Source organism: Notechis scutatus, chromosome 8 (assembly GCF_049901735.1).
Source record: "Notechis scutatus isolate UNSWTSFEM ecotype Mainland chromosome 8, rNotScu1.2, whole genome shotgun sequence".
Classification (NCBI taxonomy): Eukaryota; Metazoa; Chordata; class Lepidosauria; order Squamata; family Elapidae; genus Notechis; species Notechis scutatus.
In genome coordinates, this window is record NC_142016.1 from 19,372,233 (window position 1) to 19,390,648 (window position 18,416).

The 18,416-nt window shown below is 42.1% G+C and overlaps 1 protein-coding gene and 2 long non-coding RNA genes across 3 annotated transcripts in view; 1 reads left to right on the top strand and 2 right to left on the bottom strand.

The window, feature by feature from the left end:
• The window catches only part of LOC148129925 (uncharacterized), a 35,045-nt gene extending 34,479 nt beyond the window's left edge, over nt 1-566 (top strand). The window contains exon 2 of the long non-coding RNA XR_015750514.1: nt 251-566. This is a non-coding gene — a long non-coding RNA (uncharacterized LOC148129925). The remainder of the gene's footprint in view (nt 1-250) is intronic.
• LOC148129927 (uncharacterized) lies at nt 248-4,851 on the bottom strand. The gene is made up of 2 exons (XR_015750513.1): nt 4,337-4,851; nt 248-1,587 (listed from the first exon to the last, which is right to left on the bottom strand). It is a non-coding gene; the product is annotated as an uncharacterized LOC148129927 (long non-coding RNA).
• Nucleotides 4,852-7,581: 2,730 nt separating this feature from the next.
• On the bottom strand, nt 7,582-10,262 carry LOC113425927 (proline-rich transmembrane protein 1-like). The gene is made up of 2 exons (XM_026688235.2): nt 9,960-10,262; nt 7,582-7,746 (listed from the first exon to the last, which is right to left on the bottom strand). The coding sequence occupies exons 1-2, from the start codon at nt 10,260-10,262 to the stop codon at nt 7,582-7,584; spliced, it is 468 nt and encodes a 155-aa protein (XP_026544020.1).
• Nucleotides 10,263-18,416: the final 8,154 nt, after the last annotated feature.

Consider the following 18,416-nt stretch of genomic DNA (forward strand, 5'->3'; position numbering starts at 1 on the left):
GATGCTACTTGCAAAGAAATGCTCCCTCGGCAACACGTCTTTCTTAACTATTTCCTAATTTCAGTGTCTTTTGTCTCACTGTAAAGACATATGTGACTGAAGCAGCTGCTTTCTAGCATTTTATTATATTTGACAGCATTATAGGCTTTAGGAGTATTTTCTTTTTGTGTGTGTTTTAATGCATTACTAATATTCTTTTTCCTTTTTATTTAATTAAAAAAAAAACTACCTAGAACTTGTGGACTCCCAGGGAAAAAAAAGGGCAAACTGGAGACAGCTTCATTAAAAGTGGAGTCAACAACTACAGCGATACGTAGACCAGCTCTTCATAATTCCTCTGCACAAGGAAAGGTTCTGAGATCACCCACAGTTGCTCCAGACGGTTCCTCTTTGGTTGTACAAAGTTGACAACAACAATTCTGACTTCCAACATTTCTGTCAGTTGTGATTTGGAATAATCTATGATACTATGAAAATATTCATCATCTGCATCGATCTATTCATTCATTTTGATTAGGAGCATCTTAAAATAAAAACAATGACAAGCCTCAGAGAGGACGCCCATATCCAAGTTTTCTATTCCTGTTTTAAAAGAATGGAACATAGACTATTAACACTGTTGGAAAAAATGTCCATCTGGGTTTAGTTCCAAGTGGGGAGAAAAACACTGGAAATATGGAGGCTGTTTGGAAAGATGGTTTAATGGTGGACAGGACCACATGGCTTGAGGTCCTGGGCAATGGAGCACATGAGTGGGAGGGAGGGAGGGAGGGAGGGAGGGGAGAGAGAGAGAGAGAGGGAGAAAGAGAGGGAAATTTATACCTTTTCTTGGGCTTTGAACTTGCTTCCTGTTCCTGTGAAAGAAATGTATTTTGATTGGTTGTCAGATTCCCATGGGGCCATGCAGGGGTAACTTTGCAGGTTGTCTTGAGTCCCAGGCTTGGTTGAACCTTGCTGGATGATGCGATCTTCCCAGGGAACCACGTGGTGAGATGGGTAGAGGGCTAATCCTATCATGTCCTGAGGGTGAAGGTCTTTTGTCTTGTAGATAGGATGGCCCAATCTATCTGGGGCTATTAACAAAGGTGGGGGCTGCTTTCCAAGGACATGTATCTCCTTTCCTCACCCAGGGAGGTATAATATTCTGCCTTTTTAATATTTCCTAGAATATTTCATTCTTCTAGGAGAAGGGTGGTTCTACAACACTAAGGCAATTTCCAGTCCTATTTCAACCATCCACTGGGCCATGTTTAGTGCTCTGTTGTAATTCTGTTACATAGATTCTGGTTGTTATTATTTCAGAGCTGCATCACATTTTTTTTAATTGGATATATATACTAGAATAGATTATTGATCTATTATACAACAGACCAGAGAGCCAGATCCTGGAGGAAGCTTCCTCTGTCGCTGTATAGATGCGAACATTGCATAATGACTGGATCTAACATGTGGTCACTTCGTGAAAAAGATGAAATAAAAAATGAGGAGCAGAAGTCCAATCACAAGTGAAAGTAAAGCCAGGATGACAGCCGTCCTTGAATATCTCTGAGCAGCTATAATGTTCCCTTCGCGATTGGCTTTTTGGGTCTAGAAAAAAGTGAGAGAAATGATGCAAAAATGCAACCAAAGCATCTGGTTATGATATTAATGATCTAGTTCAGCATGTCTTGAGGCCCTTAGCCATTACAGCTAGTCCTCATCTCATGACCACCCTGTAGCTCAAAATTTCTATTGCTAAGCCAGGCAGCTGTTGAATGAATTTTTATCCCATTTTATGACATCGTTTTTGCCACCATTGTTTAACAAAGCACTATGGTTGTTAAGTGAATTTGGCTTCCTCTGTTTGGAAGCCAGCTGGGAAGATTGTAATACATGCCAGTTGCCAAGCACTTGAATTATGATCAGGTGACCTTGGGCATAATGCCACAGTGGTAAGTGTGAAAAACAGTCGTAAGTCATAAGAATGCAAAGCACTGTGCAGCGGTATATAAGTCTTAAGTGCTATTGCTATTGCACAGAGCATTGCACACCAGAACTAGACACAAGGACAGTTTTTCCCTGAACGCCATCACTCTGCTAAACAAATAATTCCCTCAACACTGTCCAACTATTTACAAAGTCTGCACTACTATTACTATTAATCTTCTCATCACTCCTTATCGCCCATCCCTTCCCACTTGTGACTGTATGAAAAGCAACTTTGTCGCTTGTATCCTAAGGATTTATATTGACTGTTTCCTAGTATGATTTGATTGCTGATTATACCCTATGACTATCATTAAGTGTTGTACCTGATGATTCTTGACTCTTGACGAATGTCTCTTTTCTTTTATGTACACTGAGAGCATTTGCACCAAGACAAATTCCTTGTGTGTCCAACCACACTTGGCCAATAAAGAATTCTATTCTATTCTATTCTATTCTATTCTATTCTATTCTATTCTATTCTATTCTATTCTATTCTATTCTATTCTATTCTATTCTATTCTATTCTACTCATCACTTTTTTCAGTGCTATTGTAACTTTGGTCACTATACAAATGATTGTAAGTTGTAAATTCTCAGTCATCCAGGTCAGGATTGTCCCAAAAGTGCTTTTTCAGGAGGCACCTGGACTTTCTGTTTTTTTCTTTTGAAGACATTTCACTTCTCATCCAAGAAGCTTCCTCAACTCTGACAGGATAGTGGGGAATGGAAGGATTTATATTCCTTGCAGACAGCTGGTCATTTGCATCCTTTTAGGGGGTCATTGAAGCCCTTCATTGACTGAGGATGACCTGGATGACTGAGAATCTCTACAGACTTTTAGCTATAGAATTTGAATGATATGAGAATAGAAATGGATTTCCAGAGGAAAAATTGCAGACTACAGGAACCAGGAGTACTATTCAGGTGACCCTGAGGACACAGATAAACCATTCAGGTGCTTCAATGATCCTCTAAAAGGATGCAAATGTCCAACTGTCTGCAAGGAATATAAATCCTTTCATTCTCCACTATCCTGTCAGAGTTGAAGAAGCTTCTTGGATGAGAAGTGAAACATCTTCAAAAGAAAAAAACAAGAAAGTCCAATTGCCTCCTGAGAAAGCACCTTTGGGACTTCAACTGAGGATTCATCCTGCCACAACAATGCGTGTTTCTGAAAAAATTCCTAATGTTTCCTACAATCATCTAATTGTAGATGATTTGATTATTTTCAAATTCTCAGAATATTTGATGGGAAGGACATAGTTCCATGCATCCCATAATGACATGGAGAAAAATTAGGATGATCCTTACCTCCCTAATCCTTATATTTCTGGCATCTCTAATGTTGGGATATTTGAATAGAAGCTATGCAAGTATTGTAGAATTTAAGGCCCATAAACCCACATTGGGTTATTGATGCCAATTCATGAAGCCATTGTCAACATTATTTCTCTATCTAGAGATGTAAACTTCCCCAAAACAGGGTTTTGTGAGGTCTTCGTGAGATGGATGATACTAAATGGAGAAGCACCTCATCTTCTAAAGCAGGGTGTCAACCTTGGCAACTTTAAGACTTGTGGACTTCAACTCCCAGAATTCCTCAGCCAGCTTTGCAAAGCTGGCTGAGGAATTCTGGGAGTTGAAGTCCACAAGTCTTAAAGTTGCCAAGGTTGGACACCCTGTTCTAAAGAGTCAAGGAAGTGGTACAATTCATTTTGCTTCATGGCATATCTTTCCTTGGTAGCCAACATAGTAATATTGAGGAATTAGTTTGATAAATGATAACCCATCAGATTTTGATAAAATAAAGGTTGGGAGTCCTGGCAAAAGAGGATACTGGATTATAAAGGATCGGAGGTGATGCAGATTGATCACCAAGGATGTCAAGGAATAAAAAATACTTCTATGATAATAGAATAGAATAACAAAGTTGGAAAGGACCTTGCAGGTCTTCTAGTCCAACCCCTGGCTTAGGCAGGAAACCCTACCCCATTTCAGATAAATGGTTATTCAATCTCTTCTTAAAAACTTCCAGTTTTAGAGCATTCACAACTTCTGGAGGCAAGTTGTTCCACTGATCAATTGTTCTGTCAGGAAATTTCTCCTTAGTTCTAAGTTGTTTCTCTCCTTGATTAGTTTCCACCCATGGCTTCTTGTCCTGCCTTCTGGTGCTTTGGAGAATAGCTTGGCTCCCTCTTCTTTGTGGCAGCCCCTGAGATATCAGAACATTGCTATCATATCACCACTGGTCCTTCTTTTCATCAAACAAGACTTAACCAGTTCCAGCAACTATTCATAACATGGAGCCCATTTCATTTGCAGCAAACGACACCAGATCAAATACAGAGACATGCATTCAGAGGCTTACCAGTTTAGAGAAAATAAAGGCAGCTACACCCAGGGGTGAGAAACAGCACATCATAGCCAAGATAGAGAAGCCGATATAATCAGGTTCTTCAGTTGGTTCAACAGGCACCATGACGATCGACTTTGGTTGATGAAGGGCTGGAATGTGTTTGGATGCTGTCCTATCTGGGCCATCTACAGGTTGATCCTCGGTTGGCACAACAGGAGATTTTTCACTGTCCACCCAATGGGTTGATTCAAGAAGCGTTTTGGGAAGATCAGGCTGAATTTCCAAGTAAGAGGGTTGGCTTTGGGAAAGAGGCACATCATCTTGCATCCTCTGGTATTTTGGGGAACTCATGATTTTTGGTAGTAGCTCTTTCTAAAATCTCACTGGTATTCTGCTGATTGCCTTGACCTTGTTTCTCAATTCTCTCTGCTCCTGATTTCCGGCCAGCTCTATCATCACAAGCAATCTTGTTTTGATTTGCTGTCTGCTCCTACAGTGCTTTTTCCTGGGAGTTGTCTCTGTGTTCTGATTCCGACTCTTCCTGTAAACTGATGTTTTCTTTCTCCCCTCCCACTTTTTTTTTCTGCTGGAACATTTATAGTATAAAATGCAGGCATCCCTGCTTTGCTTCTCTGATGTATGTTCAGGTTTTGGCTATAAAACCGTCTGGTAGGTAGCAGTTGGAAATATAAAAATTGGGAGGAAAGAAGAATTAGCAATCAAGAGTAGAATGGAATAGAATAGGATAGGATATTATAGAAAGTTAGCACTCACCCCTCTCCTAGAAGAATGAAATGTTCTAGGAAATATTAAAAAGGTAGAATATTTCACCTAAAAGAGAAATAAAAATCTCAAAGGAAACAGAAAGAAAAGGCCCAGCTCCCTGACCCCAGCAGATATTATGGTGCCAGCTTACCTACAAGACAAAAGACTGGGCCAGTGTCCTGGATTTGTTGTGGTTAGCCGGCAGCAGGTGCAGACAGCTGAGGAGAGTGAGGACTTAGATGAGGGGCCAGGATCATCAGGGAGTAGAATGCTACCTTTGGAGATTGTGGGGGCTGGCAGCAGCGATGAAGAGGTCTCCGAGGAGCCTGTTCTAAATGTGTGTGCACGCAGGATTGCTCGTAGGAAAGAACAGCTGCAGCAGAATGGGCGACTCAGGTGTAAGGCTACAGGGTAATGGCCCCTCCTTCAAGAAGATAAAAGGCAGCTGTGCAGCGAACGTTCTTTGCAGGAAGCAAAGACATTTTGAAACTCAGTCTCGTGGACATTACAGTTGGTATTTGATGACTCTTGTGTTGTAAACTATTTCTTATCTGTTTTTTTTTTTTTTGTCAGACTTGAAAAAACTTGGCAAGGCTCTTTCTTGTTGGAGCTAATTAGTTGGAAACAGCCTTTTATCTGTGAAGAAACAGGATTCTTAGCTGAAACTTAAAAAGATTATACTGCTGCCTTTGTCTTGTGTTTGCTTTCTTGGAACCAGGTTTGAGTCAGAACAGGATTCCCCTTTTGTGGCCTTCTGACAAGCAAAGTCAATAGGGAAGCCCTTCATACACACTTAAAAACTGGGTTTCTAATTTAACAACTGCAGCAATTCACTTAACAACTGTGGCAAGAAAGGTTGTAAAATGGAGCAAAACTCACTTAACAACATTTTCACTTAGCAGCATTTTTGGGATTCAATTGCAGTTGTAAATTGAGGACTACCTAGAAACTACAAAAAACAAACAAACCTGGTGCTGAGAGCATTGCAAGAATCTAAGGAGTCTCTCTTTGTGTACTGATAAAAAAAAATGCATGGAAGGAATATAATTTTTCCCACACTCCTACATCCTGCTTGTAGCTAAAGAATGTGGCAGTAAAAAAGACATGTCAAAATAATTTACATTTCAGGTGAAATTTGGGTTTTGGAATTACAGTGCTCTAACACAAAGCACGGAGTATTTTTTTATTTTATTTAGCTGCACTTCCTATCCTGCCTATTGCCCAATTTCTATAAACTCTGACTTCTAGGTTTTGCAAGTTTGAAATTTCCCAAACTCAAAAAGCAATCAGTCACAAAGCTGCCGGGTAAACAGAAAGTGATCTCTCCGAAGTGATATTTGCATATCTGATCTTAACTTCTACCTTTGAAGGGGAAAACTAAAGAGTGCTCTATTTCCTTTAAACCCCAAGGATGACCTAAAAGCTTGCTGCCCAAATTTTTAATTCACTCAATTAAAAATGTTCCACTGATGGTAATACAACATAGTGTCGTTAACGGCGATCGCCCTAATTAAATCATGAGCCTCAAGCCAAGCTTCAAAAGATTTATTAGGAGCAACATGTCGGCATGTCACCTAAATGAAGCCAACTCTGGCATATGTAATTTGCAGTCACTTGTGACCCTGTTTCCCCCCTCCCCCTGGGTGCCTCATAAATCAGATTCTCCAATGAAGCATGTTCACGGGCTGGGTGTCATCAATCATGTTCTCCAGTGAAGGATTTTTGATGGCAGAAGATCCGGTAGCCTAGCTACAATCTTTGTAAGATAAGCATGGAATGTACCTCTGGTTTTAAACTGCCGTACTGCTCCTTCAGATTCCCCGCCCCCACACACTTGTTTATGGCAACTCGAAAACAGGCATAGGAATGTTTTTCCAGTTGACACTCTGTTTTCATCCCTTGCACTGGCTTGAATAGGGACTGAAAGAGGATCTTGTCATCTATTTGCTCTATGGCAGGGGTGTCAAACGCAATTTCATTGAGGGCTGCATCAGGATTGTGTTTGACTTCGGGGCAGTTGGGGTGGGTGTGGCCGGGGTGGGCGTGGCCAGCTCTACATCACTCATGTCCCGGGGCACCTGCGGTGGCCCGAGTGCTCTGCTTTAATGAGAATTGACACCCTCATTAAAGCAGCTCCCTCTTTCTGTTTGCTTGATTTCAAATAGATTTAAAACACAGCCTTGCACAGTGCTGCTTATTTCCCTGCTGGATCACAGAATCTGCTTTGAATATGAGACGTAGACAGTCCATCGCAAATCTTTTAACAGATGATTCTTTCCAGCCTATAGATGTTCCCTCAAATACAGTGCTACATAGCTCAAAATTATCTTTGATGGTCACAGAATCAAGAATATGGAAATCTCGAGATGCACCAGCATGAGTGAGCCCACTCCAGAGTTTGTAAATTTTGTGATGCCATTCAAATAACAGTGGAAGCTGTCTCCAGGGAATTTATTCTGATGGATTGAGTCGGATGAGGTTTCTTTAGGGCCTTAAGGAAAGTGGTGATTTGCTCTAATTAAAACAATGGCAATTATAGTGATGTACACAAATGTTAATAAGATTCCAACCCCCAGAGCTAAATGGGCAAAGGACCGGGCTAACATGGAGAGTCGCTGTGCAGCTGTTCGGTCACCAACTTTGTTAGCTTGCCGAGTCTGCAGGGAAAAAAAAAGGAATTTATGATGAAATCATACTGAATAATAATTCACATGCAGGAAGGGTACATACTGACTCTGTACCCAGAACCTTCTGTTGTTTTGGCTGGTGAAGTTAGTTTACTTTATTGTCATTGCACCTCGTACAACGAAATCAAACACCATCTTCAGTGCACATCATGACCATGAAAATAAACACAAACACACATCCTTCACTCTTCACACATTGAACCGGAAACCCCCAACAACACACCAACATTGCACCATACAGCAGAATTCAAAAGAGCTACTGCCCTGGGATAGAAGCTGTTTTTCAGCCTATCTGTCCTTGTTTTTATTATCCTGTACCATTTGCCAGATGGTAATAGTTCAAAAAAAGGGTTCCCAGGATGAGATGGATGAGAAGGAAGCAGGAGCTATAAAGCTCTTCCAAAGAGGGGAGAGGGCAACCCACAATCTTCTGGGCAATGACGTTAACCCTCTGGAGTGCTTTCCTATCTGCCACTGTGCAATTGGCAAACCATACAGAGGTGCAGTATGTTAAAATGCTCTCTATGGTGCAGCAGTAGAAGGTCACCAGCAGTTTTTCATTCAGTTGTTGTTTTCTGAGAAGTCTCAGGTAGTATAATCTCTGCTGGGCCCTTTTGACCAGGGCAATTTAATTTAAAATAAGAATTCTATTATCATGGGTGGTGAGATACTTATCAATAGGGAGTGGAAGACCAGGAGTTCATAGTTCACATCTTTTTAAAGCTTGCTTTGATAGATAAATAGCCAATATAAAAGTTTCTGGGAAATGATAGGAGTCAATAAAATCTGACTCAATAGATAGCTAAACAAGCATTTCTACAAATGGTTGCTCCAATTTTTATGGTAAAGCTAAGCCTAGAAGAACCTTTAAACTCCTCTATGGAGATTCTCAGTTATCGAAGTCATGGTTGTCCCACAAATCCTTCTTCAATGGCAATTGGACTTTCTGGTTTTTCTTTGAAGACATTTCACTTCTCATCCAAGAAGCTTCTTCAGCTCTTGCTACTCGTCCAAGAAGATGAGAAACGAAGCATCTTCCAAGAAAAACCAAAAAGTTCAGTTGCCTCCTTTAAAGGGACAACCTTTAAACCCAATTTAATCTCAGCTTTTTCAGCTTCGTGTCCCGCAGATTCATCATCTAGAGTAGTGTTTCTTAACCTCAGCAAATTTAAGATGCGTGGGCTTCAATTCCCAGAATTCCTCAGCCAGCCACACATTGGTTTTTTTAAAAAAATACATTTTAATATAAAATGGAAATGGAAATAAAGACAACAGAGAAAAGTAGAAGGAAAGGGGATAGAGGAGATAAAGTGAGGGAAGAAGGGAAAATAAAAAAAGAAACAAAAAGCAGTGACTTCCACCTTTTTGATGCAGACAGATACATCTTAAAGAGGGTAAGAAACACTGCTTGAAAGATTAGAGAAAACCACTGAAGCTTACTACCTATTCTAAAGTCTAACTACTCTTAAAACCATTGTGTTTCAAATGAATACCAGCTAAAGCCCAGCTGATTGTGGAGCTGCTGTTTGCCACATAATAATTCTCATCAGCAGAAGGCTACTTGTAAATTCACATCATCCTTCCAAAATGAACATTAGGCTGGATTTTGGCTGTAGTTTACAGCACTTGCTGTGATTCTCTTACTGAAGGAGACGGATAAACATTAAAATGTCTGTACAACATTTTCCATAGGAGTTCCCCCTCCCTCCCTCCCTTTCTCTCTCCCTCCTTCCCTCCCTCCCTCCCTCCCTCTTTCTCTCCCTCCCTCCCTCCCTCCCTCTCTCTCCCTCCCTCTTTCTCTCCCTCCTTCCCACCCTCCCTCTTTCTCTCTCTCCCTCCCTCCCTCTTTCTCTCCCTCCCTCCCTCCCTCCCTCTCTCCCTCCCTCTTCTCTCTCTCTCCCTCCCTCTTTCTCTCCCTCCCACCCTCCCTCTTTCTCTCCCTCCTTCCCTCCCTCCCTCTCTCTCTCCTTCCCTCCCTCCCTCTCTCCCTCTCTCCTTAGCACAAGTTGCCGTTGCTGTGGTCTAATTTCAGTGACAAAAGACAGTGAATGTTAGTCTTTCCTTGTCTGTTAACAGATTTTATCTTGGATCCTAAACAACAAAACTTCTCTTTTGCAAATAACATTGTGTTCCCCCCACCCTCTTTCTGTCCTTACCTCCATTCCCCCCCCCCCCATGCTCACCTGTATTGAGAAAACCAAGGCAGTGACGCCTAGGGGTAGAAAGCAGCAAAGCATGGTGAAGATGGAGTAGCCCAAAAACTCGGGTTCCTTAGTTGGCTGGGATGGGGTGATGATTATAGCTTGCTGAGGTTGAACAAACAGACCTTGATTGTATCCTGCATCAGGGGATATGTAAATAGTTTGGTATGGGGGTGGCAGGGCAGAAGGTGCTGTATTATCCATAGAGTATGGTGGTGGTCCAGCGGGATGATTCAGAGCAGCAACTGAAAGGTGTTCCTTTCCTGAGTATGGTGGTGGATCCATGGCATCAGATTTTGTGTTTCCTGGTTCTCCTCCTTCAGTCAACCGATCAATAATATTTACTCAATCGAAGACCAGCAAAACTCCTTCCTCAGTTCTCCACACTCCAGCACCTCAGCTGCTGATGGAAGACTGTTTCTTCAGGAGAATTATTTTCCAGTGACTTCCAGTCCTTGATGGTAAGTCCATAGAATGAAGAATTAGACAATGAATAACCGAGCTAGATTACTACTAGGTGCGGCACCTAGAAAAGGGGGATGGCCTTGCTCAACAGCTGTAATCTTCTTTCTTCTGCGTGATAAGGAAACCTGTATCCATTTTTCCCCCCCAGTGACCTTCTTGGTAACTTGTCTAAATCATTTCTCACCATGATGTTCATCATTTCACACAGCTCGTGTTAGGGAGAATTAGCTTGCCTAGCAGTTTGCTGGGCGCAAATAGCCTTCCAAAAGCCCCATCAAAAATGTGGGCAAGGAAGTGTGTGAATTCTTCTCTTTTATCTTCTCCACCTATAGCTTACCTTTTCCTTCAATGTCTCACCTTTTCCACATAGCGATCACCTCTTATTTTTGTTTTGGTGTCTTCAGGACAATATTGACTCCTGGTGGTTGCCTAGACGAGTTTTCTTTGCAAGGCTTTTCACAAGTGGTTTGCTGTTGCTCGCTTCCCCGGGCTGGGAGAGAATGACTGGCCCAAAGTTATTTAGCTGCCCTACGTGTCTAAGGCAGGACTAGAACTCACATCTCTTGGTTTCTTGGCTGATGCATCACAATAACTCTTCCCCATTGCTCTCTCTGCTGTTGAGTTCAGATTTTTATAAGCCATATTACCCCTATTTTTATGGCTTATCAGTTGCCTTTATGGCTTAGCGAAACATACATACCACTGCTTGAGATAATACCTGACCCGTGAATGTATATTATAACACTGTGAACAGGTAGATTTGCCTTTCATCACCCTCTTTAATGGATTCAGCAAGTGTCTCAACCAAGTAGGCAAAGAGCAACGGGTAAAGGACAGCTCTGTCATAGCTTTTTGCAAATGGCTAAGCCATAGAAAGCCACTGATTGACTCTGACATGCACCCAAACTTTAAATCTAACTCTAAATCAGAGGCATCCCCGTAAGCATATCCAGGGGTGGGATTCTACCAGTTCGCACCTATTCACTAGAACCGGTTGTTAACATTCCAAGCAGTTCAGAGAACCGGTTGTTAGAACAAATTACTGGCCTAATCCTGTAAGGAAGGCAGGAAGGAAACATTCTGGTGTTGCTTACAGAAGCTCCCTCTCCATTAACCCTTATTACATTCTTGGCAGGACTAGACTTCCTGTCTCAGGAACTTCTCTGGAGTTTTTTCCCCCTCCTTTGCTGGTACTTTGCTTGTGTGGAGTGACCATTCAAAGTTATAATGGCACTGAAAAATGTGACTTATGACCGTTTTTCACACTTATGACTGTTGCAACTTCCTCACAGTCATGAGAGGCCAGGCAAGGAGATGCGTGCCTCGATGTGAGTGATATTGAGTTGGCCACACCCAGCCAATAACATGACCACCAAGCCATGCCCACCCAGTCACATGACCACCAAGCCACACCCACCACCTAAGCCACGCCCATAGAACCGGTTGTTTAAAAAATTGAATCCCACCCCTGAGCATATCCTATTGATCGCTGGCCTTGTTCCTATTGGGCACACCAACTGGTAAGAGAATCTCTTTGGATTTACAAAATTCAATGCTGATTCCTCAGAAGGACAGAAGCATCTCCAAGAGCAAATTTCTCCAAACTTGGCAACTTTAAGACTTGTGGACTTCAACTTCCAGAATTCTCCAGTCAGCATTGAAGTCCAGAGTTGAAGAGTTGAACTCCATAAGTCTTAAAGTTGCCAAGTTTGGGGACTCCTATCCAAGAGGATATTTTGAAAATCAACAGTTTTGGTGCCTCAAATCCATCTTAAGTGCGTGAATTCACATAAAGATATTTTAGGATGTTCTTCTTCCATCTTCTTTTCTCTACCTTCATGAAGCTACTTAACACCATCAGCCTGAACTCTAACAACTTCTACCCTCTGTTTATATCAGGGGTCTTCAAACTAAACAGCTTTAAGACTTGTGCACTTCAACTCCCAGAATTCCTCTTCCAATCATGTTAGCTCAGGAATTCTAGGAGTTGAAGTCCACAAGTCTTAAACTTGCCGAGTTTGAAGACCCTTGGTTTATATCATTTATACTGATGTGTACTTATCTGTAAGCAGGGGTGGGATCCGACAGGGTTAACTACTGGTTTGGTGATTTACGATGGCTTCCCTGCATGCTGCGTGCACATGTAAATCTATGTCAGCTTGCTGCCTGGACAGCTGAGCAACGCTGTGTGCAGGGAAGCAGCATTTGAAAAAGCTCCCTTTTCCTGCTTTTTCAACCTCAGCTGTGCCTCACACGGCAACTGAGGTTGAAAAAGCAGGAAATAAAGGTCAGGTAAGAGCCCGGGTGGGCAGGTGGGCCAAAACAGCAGCAGACATAGAACCGGTTCTATGTCTGCTGCTCTTCAGAGCTACTGGTTCTACAGAGCCGGACAGAACCGGTAGAATCCCACCCCTGCCTGTAAGGAATTCATGCTGATCCTGCAAGCTATTCTGTGAATAATTTCACCAGAATCTCCCAAATACAGGTAGTCCTCGAATGACAATCATAATTGAGCCAAAAAAAAGATCTGTTGCTAAGAGTGACATTTGTGAAGGGAATTTTGCCCCATTTTACGGTCTTTCTTGACACAGCTGTTAAATGAATCACTGCAGTTGTTAAATTAGTGACGTGATTGTTAAGTGAATCTGGCCTTCCCCATTGACATTGCTTGTCAAAAGGTCACAAAAGGGGATTACATGATCCCAGGACAGTGCTGGGACCTATTTATCTACTTGCATTCACATACTTTCGAACTGCTAGGTTGGCAGGAGCTGAGGCAAAGAACAGGAACTCATCCCATCGTCTGGCACTCGGGTCTCGAACTTGGACTGCCGGGTTCCTAGCCAATGAGCCCAGCAGCTTAACCATTGAGACATCACTCCGCTTCACCCCGTACAAGCTCAATACTCCTTTGAAAATTCGTTTGCAAGAAAAAAATTACATGAGGTAGTACAGTGGTGGAATTCAAATTTTTTTACTACCGGTTCTGTGGGTGTGGCTTTGGTGGGTGTGGTGTGGCATGGCTTGGTGGGCATGGCAGGGGAAGGATACAGTAAAATCTCCATTCCTTCCCCACTCCAGGGGGAAGGTTACTGCAAATTCCCACTCCCTCCCCACCCCACTAACCTGCTTTCCAGCTCCGTTCTCCTGTGCAGGGCAACCAAAGAAGACCCAGCCGATCAGCTGGGACTCAAGAGGCAGAGAATAGATGGGGTTGGTGGAGCCAGTCAGAGGTGGTATTTGCCGGTTCTCTGAACTACCCAAAATTTCCGCTACTGGTTCTCCAGAACTGGTCAGAACCTGCTGAATATCACCTCTGAGGTAGTAAGTCTTTTGTGATTCCTTAGGAGCAAAGAAAAAAAATATATATAGCAGACCATTCATTGACTGGAATTCATCTAATTCCCTGGGGAAGTGGAGTTTCTGTGAGCCATTTTTGTTATCAGGGAAATAATTTCAGGAAAATAATGACATGAAACTCTAGACACAGTATATATCTCAATGTTTCAGCCGCATGGCTTGTTTATAAAAGTGTCCTTGGAAGAAATATGGACGCCTTTGATGTTCTGGTGGAACAATGCTTTGTTTCTGACTCCTTGGCTGCTTGAAGGCCACAACAGGCCCCATTAAATTAATCCACGGTTCCTCTTTTTCTATCTATAGAAAGGTTTAGAGATGAAAAGCAACCGTCACAAAGAGTTGCCATGACGGGGAAGGCACTGCTTAAAAGGAAGCCTTAACTCAAGTATCTGGAACAATCTGGGGAGGGTGTGTCTCTATTGCAAAGATTCTGTGACATGGACCGGAAGAAAGCTGTTTTTATGAATGCTTTACAGTATAGGGCACAAACATGTGGCATATGCTAGAAATAGTTCTCCACTGACGTCAGAGCAGGTTGATCAATCTTCTCTAAATGACATATGTATGTGGTTAGTCAAGGTCCTTTGTCTTCTCCCCCCCCCCATTTGTTTAAAATTATTTAAACACCTCTATGAGTGAACAATGTGATTCCAGGTTTTAACATACATATACACAATCATAATTACATTTTAAGCTTTCTTATCCAGTTTCATATCATATCATTACCTATTCCATTTTTAAAATATGTTTTATCATAGTATAGAACAGAATAGAATAGAATAGAATAGAATAGAATAGAATAGAATCCTTTATTGGCCAAGTGTGACCAGACACGCAAGGAATTTGTCTTGGTGCAAATACTCTCAGTGTACATAAAAGAAAAGATACCGTGTTTCTCATGTAATAAGGCCGGGTCTTATTTTTTTTTGAGCCCTGAAAAAATGGCTAGGTCGTCTTTTCGGGGGTGACTTAATTTCCACCCCTTGCATCTTCGGGCGGGCGGCGACAGCTTGGATGTTGACCTCGGCGTTGATGGGGCACTTCGTATCGGGGTCAACGCAGGCAGCACCATATCCGGGTATGCAACAAAAGTACTTCCTAACGGCAAGCCCCCCCACCATTCCCCCCATTTCGCATGTTTTAATATAGGCCTTAATTTGGGGGGAGGGGCTTAATTTCATTTCATGCCTATAAAACATGCTGGGACTTCCTATTGGGGGAGGCCGTATTGTTGGAGAAACAGGGTACATTCATCAAGAGTCCAGAATCATCAGGTACAACACTTAATAATAGTCATAGGTTACAATAAGCAATCAAATCACACTAGGAAACAGTTAATAAACATTGTAAGGATACAAGTGACAAAATTACAGTTATACAGTCATGAGTGGGAGGAGATGGGTGATAAGGAGTGATGAGAAGATTAATAGTAATAGTAATGGCAGACTTTGTAAATAGTTGAACAGTGTTGGGGGAATTATTTGTTTCACAGAGTGATGGCGTTTGGGAAAAAACTGTCCTTGTGTCTAGTTGTTCTGGTGTGCAGTGCTCTATAGTGTCGTTTTGAGGGTAGGAGTTGAAACAGTTTATGTCCAGGATGTGAGGGGTCTGTAAGCATTTTCACAGCCCTCTCTTTGACTCGTGCAGTATACAGGTCCTCGACAGAAGGCAGGTTGGTAGTAATTGTTTTTTCTACAGTCCTAATTATCCTCTGAAGTCTTTGTCTGTCTTGTTGGGTTGCAGAACCAAACCAGAAAGTTATAGAGGTGCTATATATTTTATGTTGTATATTATATATAGAGAGGTGTTATATATTCATGTTATTTCATTCATCATTTCCAGACAGAAAAAAAGTTTAATCCTAAAATACATTATCCAATATTTATCCCCTTTCATCGTCAATTCAATCTTGCCACCTGTTTTATTCTATATATTGTTCCCTTTTTATTCCATCAAACCCAATATATAACAAATAAAAAAATAAAAAACACATATCAATATAGCCTTTTTTAGTTACTACATCCTATATTAACCACAATGATCTCCTATTTACTATTATATATGCATATATTCCTTTTCCTCCCAGTATTCCACACAGTATTCTTTCCCTATTACATCATAAATCTTAAGTTTATTCCAAAAGCATTTATATAACAAATCAATTGTAAATATTAATAACTATATTATAATTTTTGTTTTCCATGCTCTTCCAGGTCCTTTGTCTTCTGATAATGATTAATCTAGCCTATGCTGGCCAACTTAATTCATTGGAATATATTCCATGTAATTTCAGTCTTTGTTAAGAAAGAACGATTGGGTTAATGCATGGTTTAATACTTTTGTTGTGCCTTCCAACTTTATAGTTTTATCATTTCAAGGCAGGGGAGTCAAACTCGATTTCATTGAGGGCCACATCAGGGTTGTACTTGACCTCAGGGGGTGGGGGGTATGGACAGGGTAGGCGTGGCCAGCTTGATGTCACTCATGTTGGGGCCGCCTTTGGTGGCCCGAGCATTCTGCCAGCGAAAACGGATTCCCGAACTCAGTTTTCAGCCATGGCAGCCTCCTGCAGCCCTCTGCCAGCCAAAACGGAGCTCAGGGGGAGGGGAGGGCGCATGTAGCCCTCCTGGGCCCTATTATTGGCTCTGTTTTCACTGGCCAGAGGCACTGTGGGCCAGTCCTTCTCTGTTTCCAGGGCAGCCCCATGGACCAGACCTAAGCACCCTGCAGGCTGGATCCAGCCCCTGGGCTTTGAGTTTGACACCCCTGTTTCTCAACCTTGGCAACTTTAAGATATGTGTACTTCGACTCCGAGAATTCCCCAGCCAGTGTGCTCTAAGCCAGGGGTCCCCAACCACGGTCCGCGGACCGGCACCGGTCCGTGGAACAAGTCCTACTGGGCCGCTGGCTTGCTGGTGCCGCCATCTTGTTTTGATGAAAAAGTGCTTCCGGTGAGCTTTTCCGGCAGAAAGCTCACTGGAAGCACTTTTCATCAAAACAAGATGGCGGCGCCATGCGCTTCGGTGAGCTTTTCCGGTAGAAAGCCATTTCTACCCGGAAAGCTCATCGAAGCGCTGGCACCGCCATCTGTTTTAATGAAAAAGTGCCCGTGAGCTCACCGGAAGCACTTTTCATCAAAACAAGATGGCGGCGCCCAGCTGATGTCGGTACCGGGCCGCGCCATAAAAAGGTTGGGGATCACTGCTCTAAGCTATGTTCCAATTTCAAAGTAGGGAAGGGAGAAAGAAAAGGAAATGGCCCTTAAATAAAATCCATACTTTTCCATTGGAGGAAATGATAGTGAAGAGGGAGTTGAAACAAAATCTAAGGGAGATTTTTCCAGTTCCAAAGTGCTTCTGGGTTTTCCTCGCATCTGGGAGAAGGGATTTTTCAGGCTGTGGGTTCAAGACCCATGCTGAGGGGTGCTCATCGCCAAAGAAGGAGCTGCAGTTATTTTCTAGAAGAAGATAATAATCTATCTTTCAGAAGGCCCTCTGGAGGAGGATGCTCACAAATATAACCTTTCTTCAGGTTTGATTTTTCTAAGGACAACTTTCAACTCTGTGTTAGTGTGATGAAATCATTTCATTTTGGTTTAATTTTGAGTTTTGAAGACCCAGGAGAAGAATTCTGGCCTTGACTGTAAAAAAAAAAGTGTACCATTTATGTCTTCTGTAAGTGAATTTCCTCTACTTGATGAATAGCCAAAGAGCTGTTTGTAAGTTGGCAAAAGTTATCCAGCTGTCTACTTATCTCCTGGTAGGTAAACTATATCTGACATATATTCAGCTGAACAAGAGCTGATAGCAACAAACTTGATTTCCCCCCCCTCCTATCTGTTAGAATAGAATGATCTGGAAAGGGACCTTGGAGGTCTTCTAGTCCAGTCCCCTGCTCAAGCAGGAGAACCTATACCATTTCAGATAAGTGATAGTCTAGAATCTAGACTCTTCTTAAAAACCTTCAATGATGGAGCGCCCACAATTTCTGAAGGCAAAGCTGTTTCACTGATTAATTGTCCTCACTGTTAAGAAGTTTCTCTTTAATTCCAGGTTGCTTCTCTCCTTGATTAGTTTCCAATCATTATTTCTTGTCTTGCCTTCTGGTGATTTGGAGAATAATTTGACCCTCTCTTCTTTGTGGCAGCCCCTCAAAGACTGGAATACTGCTATCATGTCACCCCTAATTCTCCTTTTCTTTAGACTAGCGAAGCCCAAATCCTGCAGCCGTTCTTCATATATTTTAGTAGTCATCTGGGTTTTTGTAATTCAGATATAGAAGTCCTGCAAGCTGAGCTTTATGAATGGAGTGGGGATTTGAACTGGGTCACCTCACTAGATCCATGAGTTGATCTCATCTGTTCAGTTTCTGTGCACCCAATCATAAGTCATATGAAGAACATATGAAGAACGGTTACAGAAACTGGGCATGGCTCGTCTAGTGAAGAGAAGGACCAGGGGAGACATGATAGCAGTCTTCCAATATTTGAGGGACTGCCACAGAGAGGAAGGGGTCAAGCTAATTTCTAAAGCACCCAAAGGCCAGACAAGGAATAATGGATGGAAAATGAACAAGGAGAGATTTAACCTGGAAATAAGGAGAAACTTTCTGACA